General features: G+C 44.1%; 1 protein-coding gene across 6 annotated transcripts in view; it reads left to right on the top strand.

Moving 5' to 3' along the window:
• Positions 1–10,670, top strand: part of iqsec1b (IQ motif and Sec7 domain ArfGEF 1b) — a 178,606-nt gene extending 167,936 nt beyond the window's left edge. For 5 of the 6 annotated variants that reach the window (XM_034531979.1, XM_034531980.1, XM_034531978.1 and 2 more), the window contains 10 exons: positions 1,463–1,585; positions 3,260–3,426; positions 3,871–4,010; positions 4,746–4,775; positions 4,913–5,038; positions 5,141–5,240; positions 5,893–6,054; positions 6,188–6,364; positions 8,297–8,346; positions 9,957–10,670. In XM_034531979.1, coding sequence (XP_034387870.1) covers positions 1,463–1,585; positions 3,260–3,426; positions 3,871–4,010; positions 4,746–4,775; positions 4,913–5,038; positions 5,141–5,240; positions 5,893–6,054; positions 6,188–6,364; positions 8,297–8,346; positions 9,957–10,478 — 1,597 coding nt within the window. In that variant the 3' untranslated portion in view covers positions 10,479–10,670. The remainder of the gene's footprint in view (positions 1–1,462; positions 1,586–3,259; positions 3,427–3,870; positions 4,011–4,745; positions 4,776–4,912; positions 5,039–5,140; positions 5,241–5,892; positions 6,055–6,187; positions 6,365–8,296; positions 8,347–9,956) is intronic. The other variant, XM_034531983.1, reaches the window with a different exon arrangement.
• Positions 10,671–17,189: the final 6,519 nt, after the last annotated feature.

Here is a 17,189-nt window from a genome sequence, read left to right as displayed (position 1 = left end):
GTCTTTGTACTCTTTGACGACCTTGTTATGTGCAGAAAGATCTTTTTTTTCCTTAACCCTGAAATTCTCAAAACACTGGCTTTTGATTTGACTTTGTAAACTATACCAGTCATACCATCATTTTGTTGTATCTTCCTACCTGGAACAGGAACATAAATCATCATTCAGTTGTAAATATGGTGGCGAGCTTGCAATCTGCATTATTTGGAGTTTCAGAGCACTACATAATGACTCAAGTTTCATCCAGAAAATAAACTGAAAAGGAAATTGCTGTGATGCTCAGATAAACACACAGACTAAATTTATATTAGGCTGGCAGGAGAAATAGGTTCCCCATTTACCCCCGTGGCATTTTTTTGTAATCTGTATTTTCAGGACCCTAATGATATCTAGTGAAGAATTCATCATGTTGCTACGGTGAACTAATGGCCCATGGGGTTCATCTGGCGGCAATCTTGAGTTGACGTCTACACCAGTGGCGTTCAAAGACAAATTAACCTACTTTCACATATCATTTTGAGACCAGGAACCAAATGGAAATGTCACTGACACGGTAAAACCACTCTCTATTCTTAAATAGGTAAATAACAAATCTTAGGTTCATAACAATATAACTTTTGCTAATTTGTATGTTGTCTGGTTAAGGGGTGGACTTCAATTCAAGATGGCCGCCAAACGAACCCCATCGGCCATTAGTTGACCATGAAGACATGACTAAATCTTAACTAGAAACCATTAGGGTTCTAGAAAAAAAGGGAAGGGGAGTCTTAAAGATATTGCATTTTCCAGTAGTGATTCTCAAATAGCGCCTCTACTTTATGCTTTCAGACTTATCTGAAACACACTCCAACAGCGCTATCAGAGCCGATTGAGATTCAGCGGAGGATAAGGCCAGGAAAAGTCTGTCAGTGTCAGTTTGACAAGCATATCTAAAGGGCTCCTTGAGAAAATGTCTATAATTGTTCTCAGGAGTTTATGGATGCCAACACAGAGCTACAAGGAGAGGGAATATTTAACCTACATTAATTTATCTGGTTGCCAGAAATAGGACTCCAAATCAATGCTAATATTGCTTCCTGTCTACTGTGTGGGTAAATGGGCAACTGTTTGCTAACTCGTTGTGGAAATTATTAGTACTGCTTTAAGTAAAAGCAATGAAGCATAATCAATATTGAATTGTTGTTAAAAAGTTAATTGAGAAAATGTACTGAACCTCTTTAGCCTACAATGAATTGTGTCATTGAGCTGAAACAAGGCTGTTTTCTAACAAGCAGCAGCTGTATTTATTTCTAATTCAATGAAAATGAGCAAATAACTGTAGCCGTCTGTAGCTAATGGACGCAGTTCCACCTATTAAAGGCAGTTATACAGTGCTGAATCCCATGCAGCTTTCTTAAGGAATCAAGTTATTCCTATTTAAAAAAAGACTGCTTTTGCCACTTCCCGCTTTTTTTTTCACCAGCTGTGTGGTGGACGAAATGGACTTCTCAGCTATGGAGCTGGATGAAGCACTCAGGAAATTCCAGGCACACATCAGAGTGCAAGGAGAAGCACAGAAGGTGGAGCGGCTCATAGAGGCCTACAGGTGAGAAACACTGGAGACACAAAGCATGGTTTCATCACTCAATCCAGGTTTTGCATCATGTCCCATGTCCAGACCATAGGCTGTATATGAAGATGGAGAAATGACAGCCACCCAAAAGTGAAGCCAAAACATCTTGATTGCCCCCTTGTGGCTGGTTGTAGTGTAGAACATAAACCCCGCCCCCTCCATGTAAGTGAATGGGACATGGGTAAAACAAAAGTATGTGATAAGTTTGGTTTTATTTTGTTATTTCATGCTATAAAAAGAGGATGTGACGTCATGACTGACAGATGAAGTCGCGTAGAACGTTGTGTGTTTTCATATCAGTGTCAGCAGACATGCAGAGGATGTTCCAGACACAAGCATCACAAGTCTGATGAAATGTGGGCTTCCCAGTTCAAATGCAATGCATCATAACACATCCGCTGGGCGGCTCACGCTAACCAACTAACAAGTTCTCATCTCGCGATTGGTTTGATCGGGTGTACATGCGGGACCCGGATACCGCGGCTCCATCCCCTGTGCGCAGACTCTGGCTCCAAATGACTACACAAGCGCAAGATGGCAGTTATCGTATGCGGGATCTTTTGGCTTCACTTCAATCCAGTGGGAGGAATTGGAGACTATTTATCCACAGTATATGCTCTATATACAGTCAATGGTCTAAACGCTATTGCCCCCTCTAAAACAATGGTGTTTGTTCTACCAGATCATTCCATATGATTACAGAAAGTAATTTGGAGGAAATTAGTTCAGAAAGTTGAGCAAAACCTCCCTCAGGTCAGCTGATGGATGTTGTTTGGGACTCATTTATTTTCTCTGAACCTCAGGTCGAAAAGTGCTCTCATGCCCACAGAGAATCAGCTTCAATCAGCACTGAGCAAGGACATTTCGGCCTCAGTAAACACCACAGTCACTGTTACATTGTGGCGATAACGATAAGTGATCATGTGGCGCTCTCCCCCCGGCGGTCCAGTCCAGATATGATCATGGAGTCACTTTATGGTGACTTAGAAAGCCGGTGAGCAGCCAGCTGACGGCTGCAGGCCGTATCGACAGTCCTCGGTGGGACTGGATCCTCGTGCTTTTTTTACTGTGATGCAGTAGTCAAATGTACGTGATCACACCTCAGATGGTGGAGCGTTCAATATTGTTATCAATATTGATATTTTCACCAATGAGTGCAACTAACAGGGGTGGTTACGGATTTATTTTGCCTTTTGATGCTTTGTCCTTTGATGGTGTTCAGATGTTGGAACTGTGTCCAAATTAAATGTGAGTTTTCCCATCAGTGTGAAATAAATTTAAATCTATGATGATAGTGTCCAATATGTGCATGTGACCGTTGCCGAAGTGGGCGCAATAACAAATTTGTCCTTGGTTGTGCCTTTTTTCAGGATTGTCTCAAGGCTGTTAGAGTAGGATTGATTGTTAGCTCTAAGTATGAACAATAATTATGACCTAAGTTGAAGTAGTTCTTATTTTTGAAAAGCATTGGATTTTATTACTGCATCTGCCAGTGGGCCTAATAATATCAACATTCCACTACAGAAGAGGCTTGTTGTTCTTTGCAACAATGTCAAATACAATTTTGACCGAATATGTGCGCCATTAAAAACAAATAGATTTCTTGGTACAATTTAAAAGTTTCCGGGTCCAACATCCTCTCCACAGCCAACGCTACTGCATCTGCAACCCCGGCGTGGTGCGGCAGTTCAGGAACCCCGACACCATCTTCATCCTGGCCTTTGCCATCATCCTCCTCAACACGGACATGTACAGCCCCAACGTCAAGCCGGAGAGGAAGATGAAGCTGGAGGACTTTGTCAAGAACCTTCGAGGTACTTTGTCCGGCTTACTGTCACAAAAGCACTATTATCTTTAGAACCGGATAAATATTCACTTCAAATTGAGTTTTGTGCATGCATTTTGCCTTGATTAATGTCCGTGTCAATAAGGTTTTAAATTTATGTTTAGTCCAAGAGAGCTTTGCTGGTTAAGCAAATCTCTTTTTAGTTGCCCTCAACAGATTTCGAGGGTATTAGCGGGGGCTTTACGGCATGGCTAACTCATTATTCTGCCTACTGGAGTAGTCAGTAATTAAGGTACAGTATTAAGTGGACAAATGTTTGCCCTCAGAGAGCTAGAAGGACATTTCCGTCCACACTGTGAGAAATGTGTGCAATGTGTAGGTAAATTCAGGGATTCATCAACTCTCATAAATCTTTGAGTTAGTAATTAATCCTTCTCTCTCTCTCTTCTCCTTTCCTCTCATCCTCTCACAGGAGTGGACGACGGGGAAGACATCCCCCGAGAGATGCTGGTGGGGATTTATGAGCGGATCCGCAAGCGTGAGCTCAAGACCAACGAAGACCACGTGTCTCAGGTTCAGAAAGTGGAAAAACTCATCGTTGGAAAAAAGCCGGTGAGTTTGAGCTTGCCGTTGTGGGCGCACAGCATGAGCTCTTTCATCTCGCCCTCCATTCAAGAGCTAAATGTAACGGGGAGCGCACAGTGCCAAATTACCCAATGTACCCTCTAGGCTGTCAAAGAGAGAGACGGCTTTCTTCAAGGCCGCCGTTCTAAAAAAGAAAAAAAACGTAAAAGGAAATGAAGGAGCGTTCTTTACCTGAACCTGCTCTCTTCGCTGTGTGACTCATTGATTCTTCGGGGCCCGGAGCCCTTCATGCTGAATGACTGTAATGCGTCTTTTGACCTGAGAGCGAGCCAAGGAAAGTACCACCTGTCAAGCTCCATAATAATAAATGAGATAAACAGCCCCGTGCCATATCATCAAGAAGGTGTTTTTGCTCGAAAACCCCCGCCCTTCCTCTCTGTCCATTCATGCCCTTTGCATCAAACCAACTCCACTTTGGGTAACACGAATCAGCAGAAGGGACCTTGGCAACGTCGCGGTCATAAAGCTTGACGCACATTCGGAAACACGGCACACAGCGCTAACAGATGGATTGTGAGGAATGCGTAGTTTTTTTGTTCCGCGATCTGTAAAACTAGTTTCTACAATTCTGAATCTGGCCCATTTTTCTTGTTGAACATCACGTCTTTTCTTTGATATGTCGCACATTTAAAAGTCCCCCGTATGTGTTCATTGATCCCTGTAAAATGACTCTTTTTTTTGTATGTAATTCTCCCTCCACAGATCGGCTCGCTACACCATGGTCTGGGCTGTGTGAGTATTACTCTTCCCGTCATCTGAATCTTTGGGGTCGAGTAAAAAAAAAAAAAAGGCTTTCTGGAACAGGTGCAAACATTGTGGAATGTTTATACGTTTTGATACTCGGTAATGAGGCCGTATCGTGTGCACAGGTGCTCTCTTTACCCCACCGGAGACTGGTCTGCTACTGCAGACTTTTTGAAGTGCCCGACCCCAACAAACCTCAAAAGTTGGGCCTTCACCAAAGGGAGATCTTCCTCTTTAATGACCTGCTGGTGGTAAGGCAGACATTAATCTTCCGGGCACACTGAGAACACACTCTGGTATTCACTGAAAGAGTCTAAACCAGAGTGTATGTCGTGCTTTCTCTTTCTCCATAGGTTACAAAAATATTCCAAAAGAAGAAGAACTCTGTGACATACAGCTTTCGGCAGTCCTTCTCACTTTACGGCATGCAAGTGCTGCTCTTTGAGAACCAGTGTAAGTGCCGTGTTGGCTTTTGTGTATGTTGTCTCTGAAGAGATATGTATGGTGGCCACACCACAAAGCAGTTTTGACTCGGACAGGTTCAGTGATCAAACAATTAATTAGTTTGAAGGACCTGAAAACTAACTTTTATCGGGGAAAAACTTTTTGTCATATTTGCTCAAGCTATCACTGTATTCTGACAGATAATCTGTAAAAAACAATCAGGTTTCTCTGCCTCCTTTTAGTGCTCCTAATGGAATTTGTAAGAAATCAACCAATCAGAGACGAGGAGTCTCTGACGCAGCTGTTCACTGCGCCTGAACTGTCGAACTAGGCAGCGCTGATCAAATATTGAATCAAGATTCTCTTACTGCATTGCCTACTTTTTTGCCTCAAATGTTTAACTGTAAATGAAAGAGTTCACCATTTTGACCACTTTTTACAGTTACTAAAATATGTTTATAAAACATTTGAGGCAAGAAATGGGCAGAATCTGCGCTATCATAATCTTGATTCATATTTGATCAACGCGCCTAGTTCAACAGTTTGATCGAAGTTCAGAGATTCGTGACCAGTGATTGACTTCTTGTAGACCCTCTCCCCCCTGGTGGTCCATCTATTTTGTGTAAACTCAGGTTAATGCGTTGATTTCGTCGCCCTTCAGATTATCCCAATGGAGTCCGTCTGACTTCAGCCATTCCCGGAGCTGACATCAAAGTCCTCATAAACTTCAATGCACCCAATCCTCAGGACCGCAAAAAGTTCACTGATGATTTGCGAGAATCTATCGCTGAAGTCCAAGAGATGGAGAAGTACCGGATAGAATGTGAGCATGTCTTTCTCAACACATCTGTGCTCAACAATTATCCATCCTTCCACCTAGACTATGGTCAGTTTAAATGTATGATTACAACAGAGAGATGTCTGGGTTGCTGTTGACCCTCTACATGTGTTTCCAGCTGAGCTAGAGAAGCAGAAGGGCGTGGTGAGGCCCAGCATGTCCCAGTGTTCCGGGATGAAGAAGGAAACGGGCAACGGCAACCTGAGCCGAGCGAGCCTCGACGACAGCTACGCCACCGGCGAGGGTTTGAAGAGGAGCGCCCTCAGCAGCTCCCTACGTGACCTCTCGGATGCAGGTAAAAACGGGGGTTGCCATGGTAACACACTCATCTCACGTCTCATCCCTCTGCTAGACAAAAGCAGAGTGCAAAAAATGCCGGACCGCTGGCATGATACTGTTCACTCCTTGCTGCCGATAATTAATTTGGAAGCAGCCGAGCTCCTGCTCCTGTACAGTTTTGATTTGGGAAGAGCGCCTTAGAAGGAACCCTCTGAGCCATGAAGCCAGTGAAGCACGGAGCTAGAGATGGGTGTTTCGCTAATGAGACCAGGTGTAATTTACTGGAGGCCGTCGAGCGATAATCCTGCACCGCCGGCAGGGGGGAAGAGGCAACGCTATGTAGGTCATCGTGATCAATTTGAGCGTCTTAAGCGGTACGAGGAATTAATGTTGTGTGCTCGATTCGCACAGGCCATGGATTGACGTACCAACACAAACACACTCTCAGTGACCTAAGCACAGGGTTCTGATTAGCGGAGCAGTGGTCGGGGCTTTTGATGATCTTTGAATGAGACGCGACATGTTTGGAGTGGAGGTCTTTATAATGGGTAATGGGTTTTGGAGGCCTACATTTCCTTTGTTTGTGCATCACCAAGTTAAAATCTGTCTCCAAGATTTTAGGTTTGGTTCACGTAAAAGTTGACTTGTATTAACATAAGGACTGCCGAAACCGTATGACATTACTGTAGTTTGTTGGTGTGTCCACTTATTACAAAAAATATTTGTCTTTGCTCTTAAATGTAACTTAAATGAATGCAATACTTTTAGACTCTTATACAGAGCATATACAGTCCACTTAAAATATTGCCTAATATTGGTTTATGTAAGAAATTTCACAGGGAAAAAAGGTAAGAAACCTTCAGGAGAGCAACAGAGGAGGATCCCTCTCCCCGGATGGACAGAAGCAATAGATGTCATGTGTACAGATGGACAGCGCTACAGAGTTATATAAACATTCAATGAATGTATGAATAATTAGTAGTAGGCATGGACCACGATCCAGACCTCCACAATCCATGAAACAGAAGGAGGTAGAGAGGATGTGGGGGGTGCATCAGCAGGGCCATGGCAGGAGGTCAGCCCACCAGGCAGGAGGCATCAGACACAGCCAGGTCCAATGAGACGTGAAGTCACAAAGACTCCGGGGAGGAAGCAGAATTACTAGCTGACATGACAGGAAAACTTGCCTAATTGAAGCACATTCCTGAAGACCTCTCTCCATTTTTCTCTTGTAGATGGTTAGATGGCCAAGCCAACTTGTTTCCTAGTTCACAGCTTCTTCTTCCACTGCTCTGTTCACTGGTGGATTACAGCCATGCGTGGACTGTAACGCCAACATCTGGCCAAACTGCACCGTAGCCGAGTCAGTTGGCTCCAAACCAGTTTATAGAAACGTGCCTGATTTGGAAACAGGAGGCGTGAAGTTTGAAAAGGGTGAACATTTACTAGGTGGGGAGTGTCTAAAAAAATGTCATCTTGGTTGCGTTATGGCAAATGTAGGACGCAGTGTATTTTGTGACATTTTCTCGGGAATCAAATTAATTCAAGGATATCTCGGCCTCTGCTGCTTCGATTTTGCCCATTACATTTATATATTTGTCCCTTGCGAGTCTTGCAAGTTAACAGGGTTGAAATGCTAAATTGTCGGAGTATCCCTTTGACACTGGCAGATTGCAATTGTTTTGCTAATGGGAAGTGTCACCTTCCAGCTGTGTAGTCACTGAGTAAAACCTTGTTGTGGAGTTGTAGCAGTGCCTCGCTTCTTCCCTTTTCCCTCTAGTCCTTATTCACCTCTCTCTGCCGGTCTGCTGCTTGCTTAGCCGTGTGCCACAGTTGTCACCTCAGGGTGCTAGAGCCCCTCCCCCTGTTGCTGTAGCCAGAAGGGATGTGTGCACCATCACGTGTTAACCTGGCGTGTCTAATCTGTCATGTTGCATGTTCTGGGCAGGCAAGCGTGGGAGACGCAGCAGTGCGGGATCACTAGACAGCAATATGGAAGTAAGTAGGACGCAACTGACGCCCAGCTGACTTTGTGTTCACTCTGAACGCGCAAGCCTATGTTTATTTTGTTGTTGTTGTTTGTTTTCTTTTGTAGTTTGAGTTTAGTTTTTTTCACTGTTTTCGGTGGTGTCTTTGTGGTGAGCACCTTGGTCACTGTGCATGCAACGGGGAATGATCCGCCGCGGCCGACCTGCGTTCACCCTGGATGTGCACGGCATGACACGACTAATACCACCCCTGACTCACACTTGGGCTGCCCTGTGTCGATTGGTAGACTCCCACCTTTGAGTCATCCTCTCGTGTAAGCGGGTTAGAGTTCCAACCATTACCCTTTTCTTTTTTTTTGTTTTGTTCACGCCATTTGGACCCAGATGTGCTTCTGTCAGTTCCAGCTACTGCATGCTCACACAGTTTGAAGTGGCCCCTAACCTTGAAAAGAAGGTCCTCCCAGCCCCTTCCCTTTTTTTCATTGTCAGCCGTGGACTGCAGTGAACCAATCCTAGCATTAGGCACAGATGATACACAGTTAATATAAACTCCCTCAAGCCGGTTAACCTTTGTGATCAGGGCTATTTGTATGTGGCTCGCTGAGTTAGCTTGATTTAATTGTTGTTGATTTGACACAAGCCAAAAACATTTTCAGTTCTTGAGTGCCAGTTTGGATATGGAGCTATTGCCAGAACTGGACCTTTTAAGGATAAGGCTCTCATTATTCTATAGTTTTCTCATCATTGACGGAGAACAGACCAAAACCCCAAAAATGGTCTTGTTTATTTAATCCAATAGAGGCATTGGTATTAAATTGAGACGCTTTCCAAATCAGTTCAAAGTTCCAGTTCAAGTCATCGGTGATATCGGTCAGGTGAGGTGCCTGCGCAGGGCCCAAATGATATTAATAAACGACAAGTACCCAACCCGCAACATCCGGTTCGTCCGGCTGCTGTCTGGCAAACGATGTGTCTGCTGTGGTACCACCAGAGTGCACACCAGCTTCTTTCCTCAACTCATCCTCCATTCTCTGGCACAGAAATAGTTTTGAACGACAACAAAAGAACCTCAAACATTTAGAGTTTTTGTTTGCATGTTGTGCATGGCTCCGAAGGATTGGCTTAATTTCTTTAACATCAAATTTTGTTTTTGATTGTGTATCTTGTTGTTCTGTGTTACTGTTCCCTTTTCAAAGAAATCCTATGAAGTGGGTTTTTTTGTTCGTCTTGTTGAGTTTAGAATTTAGAAACAACAAACCACATCGGTTGACTCAGTAGTGCACTTTTGGTGACCTCGAACTTGACCGTTGAAAAACGGTACTGGATACAAATGTGTGTCCTGTATACAGGCTGCAGCTTCGGATCGCTCTATAAACACTCCAATCACAATCAAAAGAGGGGACTGTAACCTTGGAAAGCAGATTTATTAGTGACGGTAACTCGAAGCATCAGGGTGATGGCTTTTCTCATGATAAATATCTCTTTTGGACCTTAAATAATTGCCGAAATTTGAATCTGCAGCAAGTATACCTTCACTTATATCTGCTGTGTCGCGCTGGAAAGCAAGAGTAGATTTTGCCCTGTGTCTCTGCTGAGATCTGACCGTCCTCTCTCTTGCAGGGGTCCATCATTAGCAGCCCCCACATGCGCCGGAGGACCCCCTCGGGCCGAGACTGCCCGTCCCGCCACAGCGGTCAGTCCCTGCCCAACTCCTCCTCGCTGCTTGGAACGCTTTTCGGCGCCCGGCGGGTGAAGTCCCCCAGCCCGACCCCACAGGCCCTGCACCCCACCCTCATCTCCCACACCCCTCACCCCGCCAACCTGCACCATACGGCCCGGTCGGAGACGGACGCGCCGGCCTCCGCGCACCCTCACCACGGCCAGTTCTGCCCCGTGACCCAGAACCCCCCGCCTTACCACCACCACCACCACTACCACCCGCCGGCCCACCTGCAGCACCCGCCGCACCAGTACCACCCGGCGGCGTCTCACGGCCAGCAGCCGGCCTACCCACCCCACGGCCACGGGGGTCACCCGCCGCACCCCACCCACGGGCCCCACCACCACGGCCCGCCGCCGGCGCCCTCTCAGGCACCGAGTAGTGCCAAGCCCAAACACAGCGGCATCAGCACGGTGGTCTGAGGTGTACGTGAAGAGGGGGGGGGGGGTTTGGGGGACGCTCTCTAACTGAACTTTTTTAAGGTTCTCGCACTGTGCATCTGCCGGTCTGGAGATGTGAAGCCAGACAAGATCCTGTGCCTCCTTTGGCATTTCATTTTTATTTCATTTGTTACGCTTGGGGCAGCGTATTCAATATAAACACATTTCCTCTGCGGTCGCTTCCCTTTCATTTCATCTCACAGTTCACGCCTGGCTGCCTCGAGAGCAGCCGACAACGACACAAGAGCATGCACAAAGACCACAACTACTGTTTCTTCACAGTAAAGTGAAGCGACACAAATATCTTGCTCACTGGTGATTTACAGAAGATTTAACCTAGTGTGTGTGTGTGGGGGGGCGTGGAGGGGGGGTCTGAACGGACAGAGAGGTCATCCTCAGCCGTACAGTAGCGTACCAGTATTTAATGTAGCGGTAGCTCACAGTGCACTGTGATATCTCTGTTGGCAGTGATAAATGTGCCAATTATGGAAGCATTTACTAATTTAGTCACAGCAATTGCTTTGTGTATATTGTGCATAGTGTTTTGTAAAATGATAATATCAACTGTTATTATTATAGTTATTATTATTACAGAACAAAACAACGTCGATTATAACTCAGTATATTATACTGGCACAAAGGTGGCGTATTTTCACTGTTAAGAAACCGATCGGAGCTTTTATGAGCGAGGCAGTGAGTGGGAACACTGCTGTGCATGGTTGCCTTTGAGTTAGGTCGAGATTGTCGAGGGCCGCTGCAGACTTTGCACGCTGGCCTTTAAAGCGGCGGCGTCCAAGCGCGAAACAGATTCACCTGAATGTCCGCCATCATTTTTCCCCCCGGAAGCTGACTGCGTGAACCGCGTAGGCGGGGAACCCGGTTTTTTCAGCGTCTCCCCTGAATGTGGAAGCTCTCAGCTGGCTGAGTAGTCCAATCTTCGGTTTCATAGCCCGTCCGTCAGAGCGGCCGAGCGCCGTCCGCTCCCCCTCCGTCTCGCGACAGTGGCAGGAAATCAATAATTATCATTGTGAGATGGCGCTCGCGCCGCTTCGCTTCGCTCAGCGCGAATGGCAGTTTTTATATCAATCACCCTTCTGACATATTACCACGGTGTGCAGAGCGGAGGCAGGGTGGAGGGGGTGTGGGTGGGGGTATGCTAGAGCATATTTTGTGACAGACAGCACTCGTTCTACTTGGTTGATATCAATGGCAGAAGTCTCAATCTGGTTGAAGACTATGATATGGATTTATTTACTTTTTTAATTGTATGTGCAATATGTATTCACTTTTTTGTGTCTAAGAGCTATTTCAATCCGGTGGTTGTTCCATTTCATTTGGTTCTGTTCCCCCCCCCCCCCCCCCCCCATCATCTTTTGTCATTTCTTCCCTAATTTTTCAGTCAAGTGCAAGTATCTACAATATTCGGAGGGACTGGACCTTCCATGCTGATCAAGAATGTCATTTTGCATGTAACAATGTCTTTCCAGGCTATTTCCTAACTGTCGTGTATTCCCAAACTATATCAGTGTTGCAGTCGACAGTTGTTTAAAAACAAGAAAAGATTAATGGTAGAATAGTTTTGACTTTTTCGATTACAGCTAACGGAAGTCAACGACAAATTTGTGTCACAACAGCATCCGTATTGTTTCCTGATGCACGCACAGCGGTCCGCCGGATCTGTAGCGTACAACAGGAGTTAAAGCCGTGGGAGGGGAGGTAGAGCGGGCATGACAAAAGACGAGCCCCATCACCTGGAAGTCAGAGCGGTGATGGGTAGAACGAGTTGGAACTCGCTTATCTCTGTAATTTAGCATCCGTGTCCGCCAATGGCTCACACGTCGCTGTCCAGTGACATCCATACATCAGTCGCCATGGTTTCAGGTTATCGAGGCACCGCCCTCATCAAGGGTTCATACACTGTAACTAATTTGATTCATCGATAAAGTGAATTGACCATTAAAATGCGGAAGCAGAAAGCGGGCATGCTAGCAATTATTTTTTTTTTGTCGTTATCTCAAGATCGCCAGTTAATTGTTTTGTAATGTCGAGAAAACTAACTTTCTCCTATAGAGATAACAAGTTCATTATCTTTTTAGATATAGTATTTTTATATTATATTTTCTTATACACAGGCTTCTTTACGGTCTATGGTTAGCTCGATCTGGGCTGATTGAATGCGTTGACCATTAGCGTCGGTAAGAGTGCACTGAGTAAATCCATGGCATTGTTCTCCTGGTCTCTGATAAACATTAGAAGTATTAGGAGGAAGCAACCTTTTTTGTGTTCCCGAGATAACGAGTCGATTCTCTCGTTTATTTTCTCTAGAACTTGTGTTCTGGAGATAACGGCATTGAAGAAAAAAAAAAACTGCTAGCTTTAAATCGATAGTGGATAAATAATTTGCTTTACACATCAATAAGAAGCCATTCATAAGGACAACTTTTGGGTTGCCATCTTTTGAAAATATCCCCTTTGGCTGGTGTTAAACCTCCAGTGAATGTTATTATTGTCTATTTCACACTGCACGACTTTAGCTCTTAAATTGACTTACTATATTTATTTTTGGAACAAAATCAACTGCAAATTGGAGTTTGCTCTGCGCTTGCACATCAACGCTCAAGTGTTACGTGTGAACTGTTCTGTTAATCAACAGCTCATTCTTGACGTATGAAGCTTTAATAAAGTATTATTCACCATTAATAAAGTTGTTAGTTACCACCTGAAACCCTTTATAAATGGGTGCCATGTTGGACACTATTTGCCATGATCCAAAATGTATTCAGCCGGCTTTATGTACGGCTACCCTAAAACTTAACATTTGAGTTTGACTCTAAATCTATCAAAGATACAGCATTTAATCCAGCATAGTTTAGGTTCAATGGAGTCACAAAAGTGCCAATGCAGCATGGTCATTACATTTTAAATCCGCTTTATACCTAAATAAAAGGTCCCAGCACAACTCCCACAGTTGACCGACTGCAAACTTCTGTCTCCAGACCAAAGTCTGATTACCAACCAGTTGTGGTGCAATAGGCTACCAAGAAGAAACATAGCTTCATTCCATATTGATGTACCCCATAATTACGCCCAATCGGAGTGTTCTCAGTCACATCCCACCAGTTCCTTCAGGCGACTGATCCAATCGTATAAAACCGGTCCAGATCCCGTGTGAGGTGCTTTGTCGCATGCCATTGATGCCTACCGTTTCATTTCTTTCTCTCTCATTGTTTTTGTGTGGTTCTATCGAGCGGCGGGCTTGACTCGCCCCTAAACTTTCAAGTAGCTTTGATTTCTCTGACTGATGCTTGTTTAATTTTTGAGAGATTTCTGGCCCTACTCGCGTGTCTTTTCATGTCAAGTTGTGTCATCTTACCCCCGGCATGCATTTCACCTCTATCTCCACTGTACAGTACAAAGACATGGCGATATACTGCTAGGTGTAAATAGCAAATCCATCTTTGGTGGGGGCGGGGGGGGGGGGGGGGGGGGGCTGATGTAAGTTGGTTAAGAGGCTTTGAAAGAGAGGCGACATTTTACGGGGGCGTGGGTAGCAAAAACCAATGAGAAAGACATATGTAAATAGCCTGTAAATAATGATAATTATATTACTACTACTGCTCTGTGTCTGCAGTTCCATCGAAGGTGCATTCCTGCTCCCCTCTGATATTTACATAATCATCAACTGCTTTCTCTCTGCCTCTGACCGGGACTGAATTATCGTAGGGATGTAGAGCCGGCTGTTACACGGTAAACGCAGCTTCTGGCTAATTTTTCCGGAGACGCTCCTGTTCTCCCGCACTCACGGCCCACTTTTGGGAGGTCGAATGGAAGGGAGGAGTGCTCCTTATTTTATTACGCATTCTGTTTCTAAGTAGACAAAACCCTATCGATGTAAAACTAGTACTGTGACAATGTTGAGAAACGCAAAATAAAACAATATATTGTAAAACCTGAGCTGAGTGGTCCTGCTTTGTCAAAGACTGCAATTTTTTGTATTGACTTGAATGAAGTTGAATGTTGTTTTTTCTACCCATGACTGCACAAGGCTTTTCTACTTAGATGTGGGCCATATATACGTTTTCTACCTTAAAAAGGTCAAATGTCATGAAGTTCTTTAGGACCCCACTCATAGTGGGTTAGTATCTGAAAGTGGTCCTGGAATCCTCGAACTGCTCTTCCTGCATATGTATGTCCTTCTACTTAAAACTAGGAAATACTATTCAAATCTTAGAACCACAATTAGGGCTGGGCGATAATTCAATATGATAATTTATTGTCTTTCAATGGAATCCTCGAGATTTAATCGCCTAAATGGACGATAACGAGCACATGCTGACTCGACTTTCTCAGACGATCTGAGTCGATGGTAATTCCGCTCCATGGATTTACCCCCAGTGTAGTTCAATCAAACTATTGTCTTTGTCTGATTGCCCTGTTTTTGTCTCCATGCGGTGGTTATGAGTCCAGGTCCCCCTGAGAACTACGATTATACGTGTTTCCTCAAAGGTCCAGAATCTTTTAGGTTTTGTCCTAGGATAAAATATTCTTTAACTGGGGAAACAGTGCCATCTATGTCCGCCCTAAGATTGCCATCTACTTCTACTACCACTACTATTACAACTACTCTTCCTTAAAAAGATCTAATACTATCGAGTAAATGCTCTTCTTTCATATCAATATTCAACTTAAAGTATTGACAACTACATGCACTTGGCATTGTTGTTGGAGGACCTTGATCTGCAATTAGAGCAGCCCAGAATACTATGACGTGGATTCAAATGTAGCAGATTTGTCAGCCGCGACATTTATTCAGTTAACTCCAGCATAGTGAAACAAAATATAGGTCTCAAGATTAGTTACGCCAAATTCCTACCCTACCTATGTATGTTAGAAACCGGAACATCTGACAATGTTTTAGTTGACGGGAGTAAATTAGTCATCCTCAACATTTGGTACAGTGGGAGAACAATTAGATACAAAATACAAAAATATCATATATCAGCATATAATTTCTCCAAAATGATATGCAACATTTTTGGTATTATATTATCAAAGAACAGTGATAGCTAGGGAGGCTGCACCCAGACCTTTTCTCAGACTTGATAACAATATCCCTGGTATCGTTTACAACACATGGCACATATACCCGGGTTCCATTCCGGCCTTACGACCTATGTTATGTTGCATGTAATCCCCCCACTCTCCCGCTTTTAAACTGTCCTCTGGCTGAAGGTCAAATGAAGGTTAAAATGCCACCAAAAAAACCCATCTAAAAACAATCTCTCTCTATATATATATATGTATATATCATATACATATATATATATTTGCACATTGTCAGAGACAATACTGAGAACATGACATCTGTGGCTATGTGGCATGTTTGTGTTCCACTCCTCTAGCCATCCAACAATGCAAAAGGCCTTCTTCGGGGGCACCGAGGCCTCCAATATAAACCTAAACAAACTGCTCTGGATTCGCTGACTGCCAATACAGCAGAAGGGCCTCTGCACTGCTTCTCTCCTTGGTCTTGCACAGTCAACATACTCGACTGGCTGGCTGGCTGGCCTGACTGTGGCAGGGGGTCTGAGTGACAGCTTGCCCTGTTCTCCCGTCCGGCCCTTCAGGTTGGAGCTAAAAATAGATCTTCCTGGCTTTTGAGGGGCTACGTCCTCGGTGTCAGCAGGACGACGTCATCATGCGGCTGGGAGGGGCCCAAGCGCACGGCTTCATTTCCTCTGCCGGCAGAGAATGGTTGTCGGGCAACGTCCCCCGTTGCGTTCTGTTAGACAGTGACGCGTGCTACATTGGTAATGGTGATTTAGACCATATTCTATGTTTTGTGTATTATTATAATACAATTAGGTGTAATTAATAACATTAATTGTGGTCCCATCCTATTTAGTGTGACGCAGCAATTCCAGTGAGCCAGCATGCACAACACCAAGGAAGGCCCCGGCCCACGTAAATGGAACATAGTTCATGTTAGGTGTTGTTAGGCGGTGACCCTGCTATGAAATGCCAACATTTCTCAACTGTGCATGTACGTGTAAGTCACCCTGGGCACATGTTTATGTGCTGTGTGTTTATATGTAGTATTGTGTGTTCCATGTCATATGTGTTTTTATGTCCGCTGCAGCACAAACTGTCCACTCAGGACGAATAATAAATTGATCCGACTTGACCATCTGCCTGATATATATATATATATATATATATATATATATATATATATATATATATATATATGTGTATATATATATATATATATATATATATATATATATATATATGTGTGTATATATATATATATATATATATGTATATATTCATATTTTATCTTTACATTATTATAATTGCTGAACGTTGACTACATTTGTTGTTTCAAAAGCAAGTTCCAATTTGCCATTCTTCTATGTTTTTATGTGTTGCCATTTCTGCTTCATAGCTCCTTTGTATATTGCGCCAGCAAGTGGTAGCCTCGCGCCATTGTTATGATGTTGTGCTGTGTTCAGGTGTCGACAGAAATATTACAATATCAAGGCGGGCATACGGACGAGGACGACCCACGATCCACGACATTTAGACAGGATTACTGAGGGCGATGTGTCATGTCCTCTCTTTTGTTTTTAGCTATACCATTATTGTATTTTACAATTAAAAGCTTACACTTTGGTTACATTTTACTGGCTG

This window comes from Cyclopterus lumpus, chromosome 5 (genome assembly GCF_009769545.1).
Source record: "Cyclopterus lumpus isolate fCycLum1 chromosome 5, fCycLum1.pri, whole genome shotgun sequence".
NCBI lineage: Eukaryota > Metazoa > Chordata > Actinopteri > Perciformes > Cyclopteridae > Cyclopterus > Cyclopterus lumpus.
Note: the sequence above shows the minus strand (reverse complement) of the source record. Positions and strands in the feature narration are given on the sequence as shown.